Raw genomic sequence first — 18500 nt, 5'->3', positions numbered from 1 at the left:
CACTAGAGCACACCGGATGTCAAACATTCGATAATTCTAACATGTTGTCTTACGGAAAATCCACTGCAATTTCCATTAGCAGCAAGATATCTGTCATATGCACTTTGCCAAACAGGAGAGCACATACCATGGCATTTGATATGTCAGTCGTGGGACACTGGCTGGAATGGGGAAAAAATCAATCTACCTTGTACCCATGAACCCTAGGGGTATAGTTTACCGATTAGACGTACTCCAATTAATAAAATATGATATAATGTATAGCAAACTGCTGCTTTTACGTGCAATTACGAACAAACAAAATCGGCAAAGACCGTAGTATGTGCTGTTCTATCTGTGGAAAAGTGTATGGAAGAGGTTCATATATATATATATTTGTTATGGGAAAATTTACTGGTTTCCTCTCAGACTATTTGCAACATTTACCAAATGTGTGGCATCTAGTGGCTAAAGACAAGTACTAGTATATCGATGTGCTCTAGTAGTGTCGTTAAACACAGCAAACAAACAAAATGGTAATTCGATACATTAAAATTTCAAACCGATTCACGGCTACTGTCATCAGCAATACGTGTAATACGTCACCATTGCTTAGTACACATACATAACTTCAATCAGTGTTTTTAAACACTTACCAACCATGATTAAAAATTCACTAGCTCTACTTTACTTTAAGTGAATACAATTTTACTAATACTGTAGTAATAATCAAATATATCACCGAAAGCGGCAGATAGAGCTTAGAAACACTAGGGTTTGGTTGGAGACAGGATATTCACATTTACAAAGCAGACTTAGAAACACTAGGGTTTGGTTGGAGACAGGATATTCACATTTACAAAGCAGACTTAGAAACACTAGGGTTTGGTTGGAGACAGGATATTCACATTTACAAAGCAGACTTAGAAACACTAGGGTTTGGTTGGAGACAGGATATTCACATTTACAAAGCAGACTTAGAAACACTAGGGTTTGGTTGGAGACAGGATATTCACATTTACAAAGCAGACTTCGAAACACTAGGGTTTGGTTGGAGACAGGATATTCACATTTACAAAGCAGACTTCGAAACACTAGGGTTTGGTTGGAGACAGAATATTCACATTTACAAAGCAGACTTAGAAACACTAGGGTTTGGTTGGAGACAGGATATTCACATTTACAAAGCAGACTTAAATGCAGCATTAGGCAACTTGTTTTGCATTAGTTGTCGAACATAGGAATAGTAGTTATTTATTAGCCCGACACTGAATATCACTAGCCATGGTAGTGGTGCTACCTTGGTAGAAGCCTTACACATATGTCAAACGTCTGAAAATTACTATCAATAATCAAATAAATGTAAATTTAATTGGTTATTTTCGTGTTTATTTTCAGTTTGATTTTCTAAATTATTTTTATTTTTGGAGAGTCGTTCCCTGGGACCGGTTAAATCTGGAAACGGATCACGTCTACCAAACTAAGCGATATTCGATCGAATTTAAAAGTTAGGACTAATGTTAATTCCTCTAGTGTTTGGCGGAAACAATTTTAATTTCATTTATAATATATTAATTGCACAGCTTGTATTATATTATCATCTTGCAAAATAGGTATCTTAAAGAAGTAAAGACATCAAGAAATAAAGTATGTGCAAGATTAGATTGGGCAGAACACATATTAGTCGGCTAGGCTTACGTGACTTTCTGTACCAGCCATTGCCATACAATCGATGAGATATTATTTTTATATATACATGTATGTCGAATTCTTTAAAAACACAGTGTCAGTTGGCAGCGTTCGAGGCTACTGTCATCATACTAAGCTAAGAATAATATGACATTTAGTCTATTGTGAATAGGATAGTCTGTTAAAAACATTTCGGTACACACTTTAGTAAACAATATTATGCTATGCAAATAACAATTATCGTTGTTGTTTTGTTCCGTTTTGACCTCGGTGCTGTCGTGGTTGATCCATCGGAAATAAGACTGGTAAGTACAGGGTTCGCAGCCCGGTACCGGTTCCCACCCAGAACGAGTTTTAACGACTCAGTGGGTAAGACCAACACACCCTCTTATCTCTCACTAACCACTAACAACTAACAACTAACCACTGTCATAGACAGACAGTCCAAATAGCTGAGGTGTGTGTGCCCAGAACAGGGTGCTTGAACCTTCATTGAATAAAGCATACAAATAAGTTGAAATGAATAAAAAAATTGGTGTGTTTTGTTTTTGTTTTAATTGAGGAATTGTGGTCTTTTTATTTTATTTTCATTTTTTTTTTTGCTAGTGTTTTGGGTCTGTGTTCTTTGTTGTTGGGTGTTTTTTTTTTTTTTGTTTTTTTTTTTTTGGGGGGGGGGGGGGTTTAGCTATGTGGATGGGATCCTTTTCGTTGTTTGCGTATTTATATTGCGTGCCTGTATATGTCATTATACTTTATGCAGAAACCTGTTATGGACAAATATTACATTGCAGGAATCTTACCACAGTTGCCGTTGTGGTCGTTGCATGGAACTGAAAAAAGAAGGAAAAACATGTTTGTATACTCGTTAAAAAAATATTTGTGGAAAATACATAGCATTCATAGAATTTTTATAGTAATACATGTATATACAAGTACAATAAAATATGTATTAGAGTAGCTTGTTTTGGGGCTTTTGTTTTTGTTGTTTTATTGTTGTTGTTGGGGTTGGGGTTTTTCTTGATTTTTTAGTGGTACTTCCCCCAAATGTTGTGGTGTAATGTTTAGGGTGTTGTGGGTGTGGTTTTTAGTGTGGGGATATTTTGGGAAAATGTGGTGTTAACAAATTGATCATGATTTCGAACCGAGTGTCAATTTCTATGTTTGTCGCAACAGATATAATCTGACAACTTAGCAATAACAGATGTACATGACTTCGTATTTATCGTTTAGCCAAGTTGAGGCAACAACATACATAACTGATTGGTTAAGAGTATGTCAGGTTCAGACTAGCAACTGCCATGATGGAGTTGGCCAACCCACTGATCTCTCGACTTCTGCGACTGAGCGCTCTTACAGCTCGATTCTCGTCGTAATGCAACTCCTATGACCGATTAGTTGTTTACTCTGAGCGCATCCGTTGGTAGTTGGAGAAAAATACAACACATCTGTCTAGTTGGCCAACTTCGTCGTGACAGTTGACAGTCTGAGACGTCCTCCAGCCTCCTCTGGCAGTTACGCAAATTATTTTCTTTTTCAATATGAGATTATTTTTATTATCTCAAACATAGAAAGTCAAACCACTGACCTTGCATATAAACACAGAAATGAATGCTGCATAACCAAAACTTGGAACACTAAACGTGATCATTTTATCAAATGCTATTTGAAAAACAAATGTTTACAAAACGGCTTATGGTATCGCGCGCTAGCTGTATAGGGGATTACGCGGTTTATATTTCAGTTCACGTAATCTGCCCTTAGTAGAGTAACGTGCGTGTGACCACCCACCTTCAAACCTCACGCACACAACACGTGTAACTTACCACACAGATCTTGTTCACAAAATGGCGCCGAATCGCCGCAGTGAGTACAACTCGGCCCAGTTTTGAAGCTAAACGTGTCCTCGGATCTGAAACATGATTGAGTCGCTCGTCATCAAATGTGTTACATATTGCACAGCCACTTTGTTACATGGAAGAAGAAGAAGAAGAAGAAGGAACTGTTTTATTTAACGACGCACTCAACACATTTTATTTACGGTTATATGGCGTCAGACATAATATGGTTAAGGACCACACAGATATCGAGAGAGAAGAAACCGGCTGTCGCCACTTCATGGGCTACTCTTTTCGATTACAAGCAAGGGATCTTTTGTATGCACCATCCCACATACAGGATAGCACATATCACGGCCTGTGTTACACCAGTTGTGGAGCACTGACTGGAACGAGAAATAGCCCAATAGGTCCACCGACGGGGATCGATCCTAGACAGCCCCTTGTTGCATGGATGATGGGCATTGTTGTTGCCAGAGGTTGTAATTGATTTCTTTTGTAACTTTGAGTAATTCCCTTTTGTTCCTGTTATTCTAGTATTATTGAATTATATAGCTGAGAGTAAATATGACTATGAATACAGCAACGGGGGTGGCTGGGTGGGTGGCTGATATTAATGGCCTCTATCATCCGGGGGTTTGGGTGATCAGTGCATATTATGTCCATCTCATCTTCTGAATGGAGGAAGGTACTTAGTTCCCCCGTCCAACCATCACCCGTTTCTAACGCCTAAGAAAATATGCACTTAGGATAGGATAACATATTAACGTGCCTATATCCAGTTAATGTTAAAACATGTCTCTCCCTGGCACAATCTCGGACTCCGTGTACTCAGTTGAGTGCATTGCATATAGATATATCATTCCATTTCAACTTATATTCGTGCATATATCCAATTAATGTTCAAGCACGCTGTCCTGGACACACATCTCAGCTATCTGGGCTGTCTGTCCAGGACAATGGGTTAGTTATTAGTGGTTAGTGAGAGAGAAGAGGGTGTAGTGGTCTTACACCTACCCATTGAGTCGTTAAAACTTGCTCTGGGTGGGAGCCAAAGGTACCGGGATGCGAACCCTGTATCTACCAGCCTTATTTCCGATCGCTTAACCACGACACCACCGAGCCCAGTATAAATTTATCTACATTCATGTTGGTGCTATCTAGTCTGACGTCATCGCCAGTTGATTGCGGATCCGCCGAGAGTGTGAAGCGACGCTAGACCCGATCACTGATCCGCTAACTTGTCAAGCAGTCAACAAGAGGCTCATCAGGGATGGAGATAAATTTAATTGATCACATTCTGGCTGTGTAGTGGCTGCCAGCTTAACTCCATGGAGTGATAATATCTGATACCGGGTTACCTTCCACACAAGATGTACCAATCTGTAGATACATCACAGGCGGGATGGTCAGGACAGGTCAGGGCTAAATATCCGAAACCGTCAGGCGGATCTGGAGTAATTGGAGTGGGTCAAAAACCTGATTGCCACGGAATCTAGGTCACTGTACTTCAGATTTGTGGTAATACTAGTTAACAGTGCAAGTGCTACTAAGGCCAATAAATGTGAACGACAAAACAATTGTCCATAATCAAAATCATATATCTGTATATCGAATGAATATTTATAAATCAGCAGTTTCTTATTTTGTTTTCGATGGCAGTATAGGCGTACGGGCTCCCATTGTTTGTAAAGGGGAGTGGGGTCTATAGGCGTACGGGCTCCCATTGTTTGTAAAGGGGAGTGGGGTCTATAGGCGTACGGGCTCCCATTGTTTGTAAAGGGGAGTGGGGTCTATAGGCGTACTGGCTCCCATTGTTTGTAAAGGGGAGTGGGGTCTATAGGCGTACGGGCTCCCATTGTTTGTAAAGGGGAGTGGGGTCTATAGGCTTATGTTTGCCCGATTTAAATAAAAATGCACAAATCTGGATGACAACATTTATTTGTATTAGAGCACACAACGATTAGTAGAAAGGGATTTCTTTTATGTGCACTTTCCTACAGACAGGAAAGCATATTCCACGGCCTCTGACCAGTTGTGGTACACTGGTTGGAACGAGACAAAACATTTGAGAGAGAGAGAGAAAAAAATATTCTGTGCTACACTGACTACATTGATACAATAATGAGCAACAGTTTATAAAGTTTACAAGGGGTCTTTTTAATATGCATTTTCCCACAGACAGAACAACGCATACCACAGCCTTTGATATACCAGTCGTGGTGCATTGGTTTTCACGCGAGATATAAAGCGACACTGGTCTCCAAACTAAGCTGTATAACAAACGGGATGACTTCAACTTTCCAATAGTAAAATTTCCTTTTATGTAGAGCAATATACCTTCTGCTCCAGCTTGTGTTATTTACATATTACAACTTCTTAAATATCTTGGGGCATGTTCATTGTATGCAGATTTCAAACAACGCATATCATTATGTCGCAGAAGTTTGTTCCATTGGGGTCATGATGTCCAGGGACTCTTCGGGGCATTCAAACCGTTTTATGGTGGAGATTTGGAGGCTATATCAACTAAATACGACGATGCATCACTAACCAAAATTATGGCTGATGCTATTCCATATTTTGAACCTGTTCATACTTTTTCATCTCTTTGGTGAAACTTGCACATTTAATATTTGTTCATAGTCATAGGTAAAGTGACAGGTAAAGTAACCCAGTGGTAAAGCGCTCGCTCAATGTGTAGTCGGTTTGGGATCGATCCCCGTCGGCAGGCCCATTGGGCTATTTCTCGTCCCAGCAAGTGCACCACGACTGGCATATCAAAGGCCGTGGTATGTACTACCCTGTCTGTGGGATGGTGCATATAAAAGATCCCTTGCTGCTAATCGAAAAAGAGTAGCCCATGAAGTGGCGACAGCAGGTTTCCTCTCTCAATATATGTGTGGTCCTTAACCATATGTCTGACGTCATATAACCGTAAAGAAAATGTGTTGAGTGCGTTGTTAAATAAATAAAAATAATAATAATAAAAACAGAAATAAACTGTATTATTACCCATATGGTTAAAAATATCATAAAGGGACATTCCTGACTTTGCTGCATTGTAATATGTTTCAGACTAATAAAATATTTCTACGATTAAACGTAATAAATAGATTTTCTTGTTTAGAATATCAGTGTCTGTATATTCAAGATGTTTCTGGTCGTCTTAATATTTATAAGAAGCCCAAAGTGGATTTTGTCTTCAAATAATTTCGTACGTACGAATATAGGACATGAAATGAAATATTAGAACGATTAGAAACACGTTTATTATACAGCCACTAATATTTTTGCAGAAAAATATATTTGATATGTAATTACAGTCGTCAAAACGTCTCTGTTAGTCGATAACGTCTTACAAATTGCAGCAAACTCAGGAATGTCCCTTTAAAATAGCGGATTAATTTATTCAAGTGAAATACATCTGCTTGATAAAACAAGTTTATTAACAAGTTTCAAATAAAACACATTTGGAATTCATTTTGACTGTAATTATTTAAAACTGTGATTGTCTGGAGGTTGTGTAAAAACAAACAACTTTAGTCCGAAATTATTTTAGGCATAATTTCATGTTGAACTGCTATAACCATTTAGGGTTAGAATTGCGCATGAAGGATAAAGCCGATATCTTAGTACACTAACCAGTTATTTTATTTATCCAGCAATCCACATAACACGGAAAATTCATGAAATGAACTGTGTTAGTTCACATTTCCCCGACTAGTATGTCCACATGTGTTGAATACCTTGTCGCCTACAAAATTTATACACCAAAACAAAAGTTCTTAAATAACCATTTATTTATTTTCTTTCTTTTTTGTGTGTTCAGCACGATTTTTAAAAATCAAAAAATCAACTGGAGATAAAACAGTAAGTATTTTGAACAATGCGACATCCGTTTACTGATCCTAACTAGTGTAAAAGTAGTTCCGTCGCAAAATCTATAGTTTTGGTCCGAAACCGAAAATATAGAAATTTATCTAGTCATCATACCTTGATAATATTTATAGTGATTTATATATATATATATATATATATATATATATATATATATATATATATATATATAAAGCATAATTTGTGTACTTTAATAAATGAAAAATGCTATATTGACTGAAAACGTTACAACGTTACAATGAGTACAAATCGGGATAATCCATATAAATATATTTCATCATATTGTCTTGCAGATAGGTGCCACATGCCAGAAATAGGGCTATATTTGTACCACGACGTGTGGGACACTTTTACTGGAAAGACGTCATACGCTTCACCACAGGGAATTGTGGCGCTGGAAGTAACAGCAAGCCGAGACGAGTTCCTTCCCCTGTTGCTACCGCGCTGGCGGCAGGCGCTGTTGACGATAAAAGTAATATTGTTGGAATTAAAATGGATGTTCACTTACCCTCCCTCGTAAAGACATAACAAGACCCGGTGTCTGTGTTCCGAAGGGCCGCATGACGTCACGGAACAGCCTACAGCAGTCTGATCGGCATTCACCATCTAGAATTTAACACACAACACAACATATAAACAAAACTAAGTACCTGTTCTTATTTAGTGGGTTAGTGAGTGAGTGGGTGATTATTTGGTTGCTTTATTGGCTAAGTGGGTGGGCAAGTGGGTAAAGTATGTTAGTCATGCACAGCGGAAGTAAGTAGACATTGGGAGAGCTGTCTGAGATCTCCGGCGCAAAGCAATGTTTCTAGTTGTAAAACTAGATGTCCTGAAATGCAATGTCCTGCATACTACAAGTAAAATTCATGTCTACCTCAAGATTTACTACCAATATTATTTCTGATTCAGAATTATTGGGGGCTAAATCTCCTAAGGAGAGAGTTTGAATGAACATTTGGATGAATCAAACGGATTAAAGGGACATTCCTGAGTTAGATGCATTTTTGAAGTTGTTATCGACTAACAGAGACATTTTAACGATTGTAATTACATATCAAATCTATTTTTCTGCATAATATATCAGTGGCTGTATATTTCTTATCGTTCTAATATTTGCACTAGGTTAAATTTCATTTTATTTCCTAAAATATAGTTTTTAGTACGTACGAAATTATTTGAAGACGAAATCCATTTTGTGTTTTTTTACAAATATTAAGACGACCAGAAACACATTGAATATACAGACACTGATATTCTAAACAAGAAAATATATTTAATATGTAAATTTAATCGTAGAAATATTTTATTAACCGGAAACATCTTACAATGTAGCAAACTCAGGAATGTCAATTTAAATAGTCCGATCATAAACCGGTACGAACCCGCCTGAACCTGTCACAGCTGTCCCAGGGAAGACACGCCTGGTGTTCGGGTAAGAAGTGTCTGCTCTCCTCGAACCACGTGGTCAGTACAGACCGGACGCCGCCTGATCTACTGCGTCCCAGACTCTCGTGTGACGCACGCGTCCTCCGTGACTTGTGACTGCATGCGATTAAATGACGCGCTCTGTTATGAAGATCACTGCTCCATATCTGAAACGATTCAAATTTAGGTGTTTATCCCCAGGTCATGGAAAGTAATTAGGTTAGAGTGACTTAACACTCTTCTAACGTGTTACGTAGTTAAATATTCCCATATCCATGCACACAATGCAGAATTCGGAACGACAAGACCGTATTCCCATATCAAAATCGTATCTGCACAAGGAGGAATCGAAAGGATGTTTGGCAAAGTCGTGATTGCTTCCATGATCCACTATGAGATGCTCGTCCGTAGGAGGACCGCCACTCTTCAGGCGATCTTTAACAGTGTAAGTTTATATGTTACAGTCAATTTGAAAAACGGCAGACAGTTTCATTGTTAACAAATTGGGTGATTCCTCCAGGCAATTTACAATCTATCTCAGTTGTTTTTAAAATTTAACTGGAAAATCAGTAACTTATGGTTTGTTCATGTTTGATATGTTGTATGCTTGAGTTAATTATGTATTTTAGTATCTTACCAGTTTTTTCATGTTTGATATGTTGTATCGTTGAGTTAGTTATGTATGTGAGTAACCAACCAGTTTGTTCGTGCTTAATATGTTGTATCGTTGAGTTCATTGTTTATTTGATTAACTTATCGGTTTGTTCATGTTTGATATGTTGTATCTTTGAGTTATATACTTATGTATTTGAGTAACTTACTAGTTTGTTCATGTTTTATATCTTGTATATTTGAGTTCATTATGTATTTGAGTAACTTACCAGTTTGTTCATATTTCATATGTTGTATCTTTGAATCCATTATGCATCTGAGTAACTTACCGCTTTGTTCATGTGTGATATGTTGTATTTGTGTTAGTTATGTATTTGAGTATCTTACCAGTTTGTTTATCTTTGATATGTTGTATAGTTGAGTTATATACTTATGTATTTGAGTAACTTACCAGTTTGTTCATGTTTGATATGTTGTTATTTGAGTTTTATACTTAGGTATTTGAGTAACTTACCAGTTTGTTCATGTTTGATATGTTGTACATTTGAGTTATATACTTATGCATTTGAGTAACTTACCAGTTTGTTAATGTTTGATATGTTGTATCTTTGAGCTACCAGACGTCTGTAAGCGTTGTGTTCGGAAACTATTTCCTCAATCTGCCTTGGACGGAGACCACTGATAGCTATAAAACACACTGGAAGAAAAACGAAAAGAAATGCAAAATATAAATATCACTAAATGTAACAATAGATGTTATAACTCTGTTATCTACACGGGGAACGCACCTGTTTCAATAGTAAAAAAAAGTCACAGACATTTAGTATTCCAAACAGAAAACAAAGAGAAGATTTAAAGGGACATTCTTGAGTTTGTTGCAATTTTTAAGATGTTATCGACTAACAGAGACTTTTTAACGATTGCAATTACATATCATATATATTTTTCGGCATAAGATATTAGTGGCTCTATGTTAAACGTGTTTCCGATCGTTCTACTGTGTACTAGGTTAGATTTCATTTTATTTTCTGAAATATATTTGTTCGTACGTACGAAATTATTTGAAGACAAAATCCAGTTTGAGCTTCTTACAAATATTAAGACGACCAGAAACACATTGAATATACAGACATTGATATTCTAAACAAGAAAAAATATATTTAATATGTAAGTTTAATCGTAGAAATATTTTATTAGTCGGAAACATCTTACAATGCAGCAAACTCGGGAATGTCCCTTTAATACACGTTATAACATTTATCTGTTAAATGCCAATTCATTGGTTATCTTTTAACGCAAACGGACTACAGCGGTGTCTTCAAACAAAATAAACAAATTATGGTGATTTGTATGTTACTAATTTCGACCGTTATTTCGTACGCAACCTACATGACATTACTGTTATGGTTTTGAATGCGTGGGGTGGAGAGAGAGAGAGAGAGAGGGCGCAGAAATATTAATAGCCTAGGGGAGTCAGATACTGAAATACGTCTCTGATTACCTGGAAACTAGTGTATTATCCTCTCTGCATGTCTCGTAATTTTCCAGAACAACACTTCCGATTTCGACTCGTTACAACCGTTGTTCTAACCCTTGCCCAGGGGCTGTTTATCAAATATCGTGGGTAGGAAGAACGCCTTGTTGTTAACAAAAATAGCTATGTGCACTTAGCAGGATTATTTCTAAACGGGAACAATGAAACACAATTACCGCATTGCAAATCGGACCTGTACCATGTTGAGACTAACAGACAATTTGACATTGATGACTGATCCATTGTGATCACTGTCACTATCGATACATCATATTTTTATATATAGGAATAATACTTCCAAAACATGTCTGACACTGGTTCGCTGTGGTACGTAGTGTCCTGTCTCTGGGATGGTGCATACAAACGATCACTTGCTGTTAATGGAAAAATGCACAGGGTTTCCCTCGAGACTTTCAAATACTGGTATATCAAAGGCCGTGGTATGTGCTACCCTGTGTGGGATGGTGCATATAAAAGATCCCTTGTTGCTTATCGGAAAGGGTAGCCCATGAAGAGGTGACAGCGGGTTTCCTCTCTCAATATATGTGTGGTCTATAACCATATGTCCAACGCCATATAAGCGTAAATAAAATGTGTTGAGTGCGTCGTTAAATAAAACATTTCCTTCCTTGTTTCAAATAATATCAAATGTTCGACATCCAATAGCCGACGGTTAAAACATCAGTGTGCTCTAGTGGCGTTGTTAAACAGAAACTTTAACTGTAGTTTAAATGTCACTAATTTTGAATCACAGAAACCTAGTTTCTTCACTTACACTATTATGCTATTTTCGGCTTTAGGCAAAACTATAGCTCTCTCTCTCTCTCTCTCTCTCTCTCTCTCTCTCTCTCTCTCTCTCTCTCTCTCTCTCTCTCTCTCTCTCTCTCTCTCTCTCTCTCTCTCTCTCTCGTGCTTTAAAAGGATATTCCTGGCTGCATTGTAAGATGTTTCAGACTAATAAACTATTTCTACGTTTAAACTTACGTATTAAATATATTTTCTTGTTTAGAATATTACTGTCTGTATATTCAATGTGTTTCTGGTCGGCTTAATATTTGTGTGAAGTTCAAACTGGATTTTGTCTTCAAATAATTTCGTACGTACCAACAAATATATTTTAGGAACTAAAATGAAAGTTAACCTAGTACAAATATTAGAACGATCAGAAACACGTTTAATATACAGCCGCTAATATCTTATGCAATTACAATCGTTAAAATGTATCTGTCAGTTGATGACATCTTAACAATTACAGCAAACTCAGGAATGTCCCTTTATGGAAAGTATCACACAGGATATCCAGTATAGATATATCTTTCTAAGAATATGCAGTTCAGATACAGACCTCTGTTCATTCCAAACTGAGGCTTTCCCTAGTCTTGCGCTGCATGCTATCTATACTTCGTCGGGGCGTACAGGCACTACCAAACACGTGGATTGTTTTATGCTTTCGGTAAAGATCATAAACATTACAACGAGGTATAATTCATATACCAATGTCAAGACTTTGGCTGTATTATGTGAATGTCTACCAGGTTTCCAGGCCTCCCATTATTTGGGCTCTTAAAGTTTCAGATATTCAAGAAGATGCAACAACATCCTTACTGACAAGATGGGGTCAAATATATCATTCATATATATATATATATATATATATATATATATATATATATATATATATATTATATATATATTATGTACATGTGGATACGATTATTGATTGTATTGTGCATATGGTATACAACCGGCCCAAAATATCTTCAGAATGCATCTTACGACACAGAAGGACCCTTACAAAATGCAAAGGTCACCGAGTGAGTGGCACTGCCAAGTGATTTGCAAGATGTCAACAGCACTGACCATGCATCAATTGTCGGTTCAGCTACAACACTGGCAATAAATATATAAGATATATATAACTCCAAAAGAAACGCGAATACGTAGATTATTGCACTCATTGAAAACGTCCCAAAGTTCTTAAAATAATCGAAGATATTCGTAAAGATGGATTTGGTGACATGTTTAAAACGACGCATTGTCAGAAAATTTCACCATTTCCAATGGCGTCAATGCCACTCAAACATGTCCACTAATAGCGGGTGTGTCCGGTGACCGCCGCACCTTATGAAGAGGTTCCTGATGAAGGCCCTCGTTGTTGTAGGTGTCCACGAAACGGAGCATGTATATCACCACGGGAAGGGCTGGTTCCATGCCTGAACCTGTCCCACAAGTTCGATATAAATCGGGCTTAAAGCTGGCCAGTCCATTGTGATGATTTTGTGGTGTCCAGGAATGCCTGGGTGGGTGCCGTGTGTGGCCTGGCGTTGTCGTGCTGGTAAACCATCTGACGGTGACCCGCGAAAAAAAGGCAGCACCATCGTGATTCTTCGCGAACAAGCGCTGTGCTGTGACGCCCCTGCCGCGTCCTCGGCCGTTGTTGTCGAAGATGACAGGTTGTACACGACGTTTGGCACCCCACAGCATGACGGAAGGCCCTCCCCAACGGTCCCTCTCCATAACACACGTATCTGTGAAGCGCTCACCTCGACGCCTCCACACCCTCATAACCGTCGGCCCTATCTAAGCAGTAGCGGCTTTCGTCGGAGAAGACGATGTTCTGCCACTGTCGGTTCCGCCACTGTCCGATACAGAACAGCCCAGTTGTGTCGTGCAAGGCGGTGTCGCTGTGTGAGCACGTTGTTGTACCACGACAGTTCAGATGGATGGCCTCAACGATACCGTGGTGTAGAAACGGGGCGGTTGTGGGTTCCCACTGTCTGCCGGGCTGTTTAGGTGGTACAAATCACGCATGTGAGTTCGGACACGGTCCTACGTCACTCTGGGACGGCCGGTGGACCGACGACGACGTTTTTTTTTCCCCTATGAGGGTATATGGACACCGAAAGCACGTGCAACCTCTGGCATCCATTCCGGTCCAAACCCATAGCTCTATGTCTGAAACATTAAGTCGCATCGTTTATCGCTATCGTAAAATGATTCATTTATTGGCGTTACAGCAGGCCTGTAGTATTTTCAGCAATTCGCATTTCTGATCCACCCGTTTGTGCATTCCAGATCGATTTTGGTCGTATCTAGCACGTGCGTGACGTTGTACTCGTTTTTTTAGTCTGTGGAATTGGATACGCTGACAAGATGGCTATTGGTCAACATAATGATTTGTACATAGTTTTCTCAAATGTGGGTAAATTTCGCGTTTCTTTTGTTAGTATATATTAAAATAATTAAGAAGACCTTTGGTGAACCATCAGAAAATTTCACCATTTCCTATTCTGAATGGTGTGCATTATGATGGCATCTTGCATTTCAAAACTACATGTTAATAATTGAACTGGCCATCCTTGTTTTTGATATAAATCTCAAACCAGCAAATAATTTAGGGGTCCGAGGGGTCATGTTGGACACATGTTATTACAAATGAGTTAGCACCATCGGATTCTTTGCAAACAAATATTAGAAATCAGTTTTAAACATAAAGTGAACACTTTCCAAAAAGAGACCAAATCTAAGACTTATTACTGGGCAAAAGGAACACACTGCGCGAATTTCGTAAGTCCGTCATATTTAACATTGACCTACGTAAGTAGCTTGTTGTATTTTGTGTTTGGGTAGACTCATTTTAGGTGGCAAACCTTTACCAGTACGCCTGGTCCATTTTTCCCCATGGGTATATGAGTTTATCTACTATGTAAACACATAATATGTTGAAACATTAAAACGTTAATTTACAATTCATTTATTTTACAGCAGCTTGTAATATTTTTAGAAACGCATTTCTGTTTAAATTGTGCTTACTATTTATATCAGTCATATCTAGCACTTGACGTTGATTCCCATTTTAGTCTTATCGTCTGACGCAAACATAATGTAGTTTAGGTTCTCTGTGTAATTTTTTCTTTTGTATTTTGACCTTTCCTCTGGTTCCTCCCTTAATATGTCAACCAGCTCTTGTAGCATCAGAACACCAACCATCCACTTCAGTAATGTTTTTGACATTTCTCAGTCAAGAGAAATGTTCATCTGGTTGAGGAATACCCGGACTGTATGGTTTTGACTCATATCAAAATTGGACCATCCCTTAATTGGGATGGTGATACGAAAGTGTGTCATTTTATCATTGCCAATAAAGATGTTGTATTTTGTTGGGTGCTCAGCCATGTTGGTATCAGGGGTAATGAAAAGGCAGATACTGCTGCCAAGTCTGCTTTGGATTTGCCTCATGCCAGGGTTGGTGTACCGTATACTGATTTTAAATATAGTATTAACCAATTTATCTTTTCGACTTGGCAACACGATTGGGACGGTGCGGTTGCGAACAACCTCCATGCCATCAAGCCGGTCTTGGGAGAGTGGCAGTCCTCCAATCGGCAATGCAGGAAGGGTGAGGTAGTATTGTGTCGTGCCCCCATCGGTCATACTTACTTGACCCATTCATTTATGTTGAAGAAAGATCCTCCATCTCAGTGTGAGCACTGTCAGTGTCTTCTGGCGGTGTGACACATTTTGGTGGAGTATTAGCATTTGTCAGCAACTCGAAAAGATTTATTTGGACAAAGAAATGTGATGGAATCATTTCAATTCCTTCCAGAACTTTTATTGCAGTTTTTACGTGATACTGACTTTTATTCTAAATTTTAATGTTATATATCTGTGATATTTGTATTTTGACACAGTTCGTTACACTGTGTTTTTATTTAACTGTTGAATTTTTATATTGATGTTGATCATCACTTTAGATTTGCGTTTACCATAGTTTGACACCCAATAGCCGATGTATACATGTTTCGTGCTGGGGTGTCGTTAAACATTCATTCATTCATTCATATCAAATTAAACTTGGCAGTTTGCGTTTCTGTGTGCATTTTACAATATTAGCATAATTTCTGGTTTGGCACACAATTTCGCAAGTGAAAGGTTGCTGATAACTCCCCACCCCTAGAGTACGATTGTGAAATGCTCTAGCTTCTCAAATATATTATCAAGATTTCCTTGGAATGCGGTCAGCTCATAGAAGATCAGCAGAAATTGATGTTGATATATTTAAGTACTAACATTTTGTATACCTTCTATATGGGGGTGCAGATACCAATAACAAACAGAATGTGATATGAGCAATTTCTGGATATGTTTGTTGTCAACGGTACAGTATGCATCAGCCTCCTCCATCCTACAGAGATGCCCTGATAATACATACCAACAGAACATATTACCAAGCTGTCATTTAGTATCAGTCATACCAGGCAGCCCACGCTATTCCCCAACCAGAAGGTGATGGCTGGGTTATTTCAGAAGGAACATTATCAATGAAATGGACGGTTGGTGATATGATATCAAGAGAGCTGTTGGACATATTGATGGAGGAACCAGAGCAGAGCCTGAAGAAGTAGAATACCAGAAACTGTGAACATGACAGATATTATATTTTAATTGCATGAAAATACGGAGGAATATCACAATGGAACGAAAACCAAGACTTTTTCTAGTGCTATATATGCCTAATGACAATATTCATTGTATATACTAATTATATACACCTGAGAATAACTTAAGCACAATGTAAATAGAAATGTAAATCAGAAAATATTACAAACACAAATTAGTACAAGATGAACTGCTGTGATATAGATGAATTGTTACATTTAATTCGAAAGACAAAACCGTATACCGATATCAAAAGTGTATCTCTGCACAAGGCAGAGTTGAAAGAATGTCGTGATTGCTTTCATGATCCATTAGCAGGTGCTCGTCCATAGGAGGACAGCCACTCTCTAAATAACAGGTGTCACCCCTCATATGCCATCAGTAGCAGGACTGCTAAACTTGCACAGGATAAAACTATAAAACAGTGATGATATCAGGTGTTCGCTAAAGGTGCGCGTAGTCCCACCAGAGGCACCCGTCATGAGCACAGCCTACAGCCACAAAGTACAGAGTGAAAATGTGCAGGATGTTGACCATAAAGATGAAAAGACATGTACAAGGTCAAAATAGGTTATTGCATCAAACATAAGTTTATCGCGAAATGACCTTTGAAATGACAATAACACTTGTTGTCACTGGATGTAATAACCCTTTTCAAACAACTTATTTACCAGAACCATGGCTGCGTTCAACTAGACCGAGTGGAAAAACGCCCGCTAGACTGATTTTGGCGCCTCACGTTAAACCAAATGGCCACGTTGAGAACCAATCGAATAGTTCACGAATTTTAGGGAAACGTTTGCTGGTTGCACTTAGGGCTTATGTCGGTCTTTAAAATTAGCATATCGGTATTTCAGATATTGTGAACTGTAAACAACGAAACACTAAGTAGAAGGAATGCTGCACATGCAGGTGGAAAACTCACTATTGGAAAGCTGAAGTCGTGCCTTTTATCATACAGCTTTGTATGAAGGCCAATGCCGTTCTGAATCTCTATGTATAGACAAAGGTATGAAACAGATTTAATACTTTCTCTATTTTCCTTTATTTCTAACTCTGGGGAATAAATCAATAAAACGTAATCTGTGATCTTATTGTTATTTAATGACATAATATAATTAATATGTGGAAAGGTTAAACTAAACCTTATCGCACACTCGTTTGTTTTAGTTTAGCCAGATTAATGCGAGTAGTAGAGCACGGTGTATGCCTGTGGGGGTAACTACTTCCTACCTCCAAATGTCCTTAATGAGTACGTCCAGCATTCCACATATGTCTCTCTCAGTATATGTTTGTCTTGATATACTTTCGGGGGCGGGACGTAGCCCAGTGGTAACGCGCTTGCTTGATGCGGGGACGGTTTAGGATCGATCCCCGTCGGTGGCCTCGATGGGTTATTTCTCGTTCCAGTCAGTGCAGGATGGTGCATATAAAAAATCCCATGAAGTGGCGACAGCGGGTTTCATCTCTCTCTCTCTCTCTCTCTCTCTCTCTCTCTCTATATATATATATATATATATATATATATATATATATATATATATATATATATATATATATATATATATATCTGTGTGGTCCTTAATCATTCGTCTGACGCCATATAACCGTAAATAAAATGTGTTGAGTGCGTCGTAAAATAAAACATTCCTTCCTTCCTTCCTGATTTACTTTGAGTATTGAAAAATTGTCCAGATTCATTGAAGATAGTTATATATTTGCATCTCTGTTCACGTTTTAGTAACAAATGCATCCTTGATTATCCTTGGTATTTAATATAGAGGGACAACTTAATGATATTTCAACAACATTACTTAAGGACTAGTAAGGACTACTAAACATTGTTTCAATAGCATTTGACCTGTCATACTTGTAAAAATCTTAAACCCTGTGGGTATCCATTTTGGCCCAATATCTGTTAAAACAAGTATATAGATGTCAACTTTATCACTATATTTTATTTTTCCATATAGCACTTTTGGGACACAAAATGTGCATTGCTATCCTTATTCAAACCGCGATTTTTCTTCATGCCACCAACATTTTTGCTGCAGACAAACGGATATAGAATTGATATATAATTTGGT

At 38.1% G+C, this 18500-nt stretch overlaps 1 protein-coding gene across 1 annotated transcript in view; it reads right to left on the bottom strand.

Moving 5' to 3' along the window:
* Positions 1-16158, bottom strand: part of LOC121389278 — a 24105-nt gene extending 7947 nt beyond the window's left edge. Inside the window, exons 1-6 of the mRNA XM_041520873.1 lie at positions 16056-16158; positions 10019-10137; positions 8786-8995; positions 7912-8009; positions 3492-3577; positions 2469-2498 (exon numbers count right to left, since the gene is read on the bottom strand). Coding sequence (XP_041376807.1) covers positions 2469-2498; positions 3492-3577; positions 7912-8009; positions 8786-8995; positions 10019-10137; positions 16056-16158 — 646 coding nt within the window. The remainder of the gene's footprint in view (positions 1-2468; positions 2499-3491; positions 3578-7911; positions 8010-8785; positions 8996-10018; positions 10138-16055) is intronic.
* Between the last annotated feature and the right edge of the window lie 2342 nt (positions 16159-18500).

Source organism: Gigantopelta aegis, chromosome 14 (assembly GCF_016097555.1).
Source record: "Gigantopelta aegis isolate Gae_Host chromosome 14, Gae_host_genome, whole genome shotgun sequence".
In the NCBI taxonomy this organism is placed as follows: domain Eukaryota; kingdom Metazoa; phylum Mollusca; class Gastropoda; order Neomphalida; family Peltospiridae; genus Gigantopelta; species Gigantopelta aegis.
Note: the sequence above shows the minus strand (reverse complement) of the source record. Positions and strands in the feature narration are given on the sequence as shown.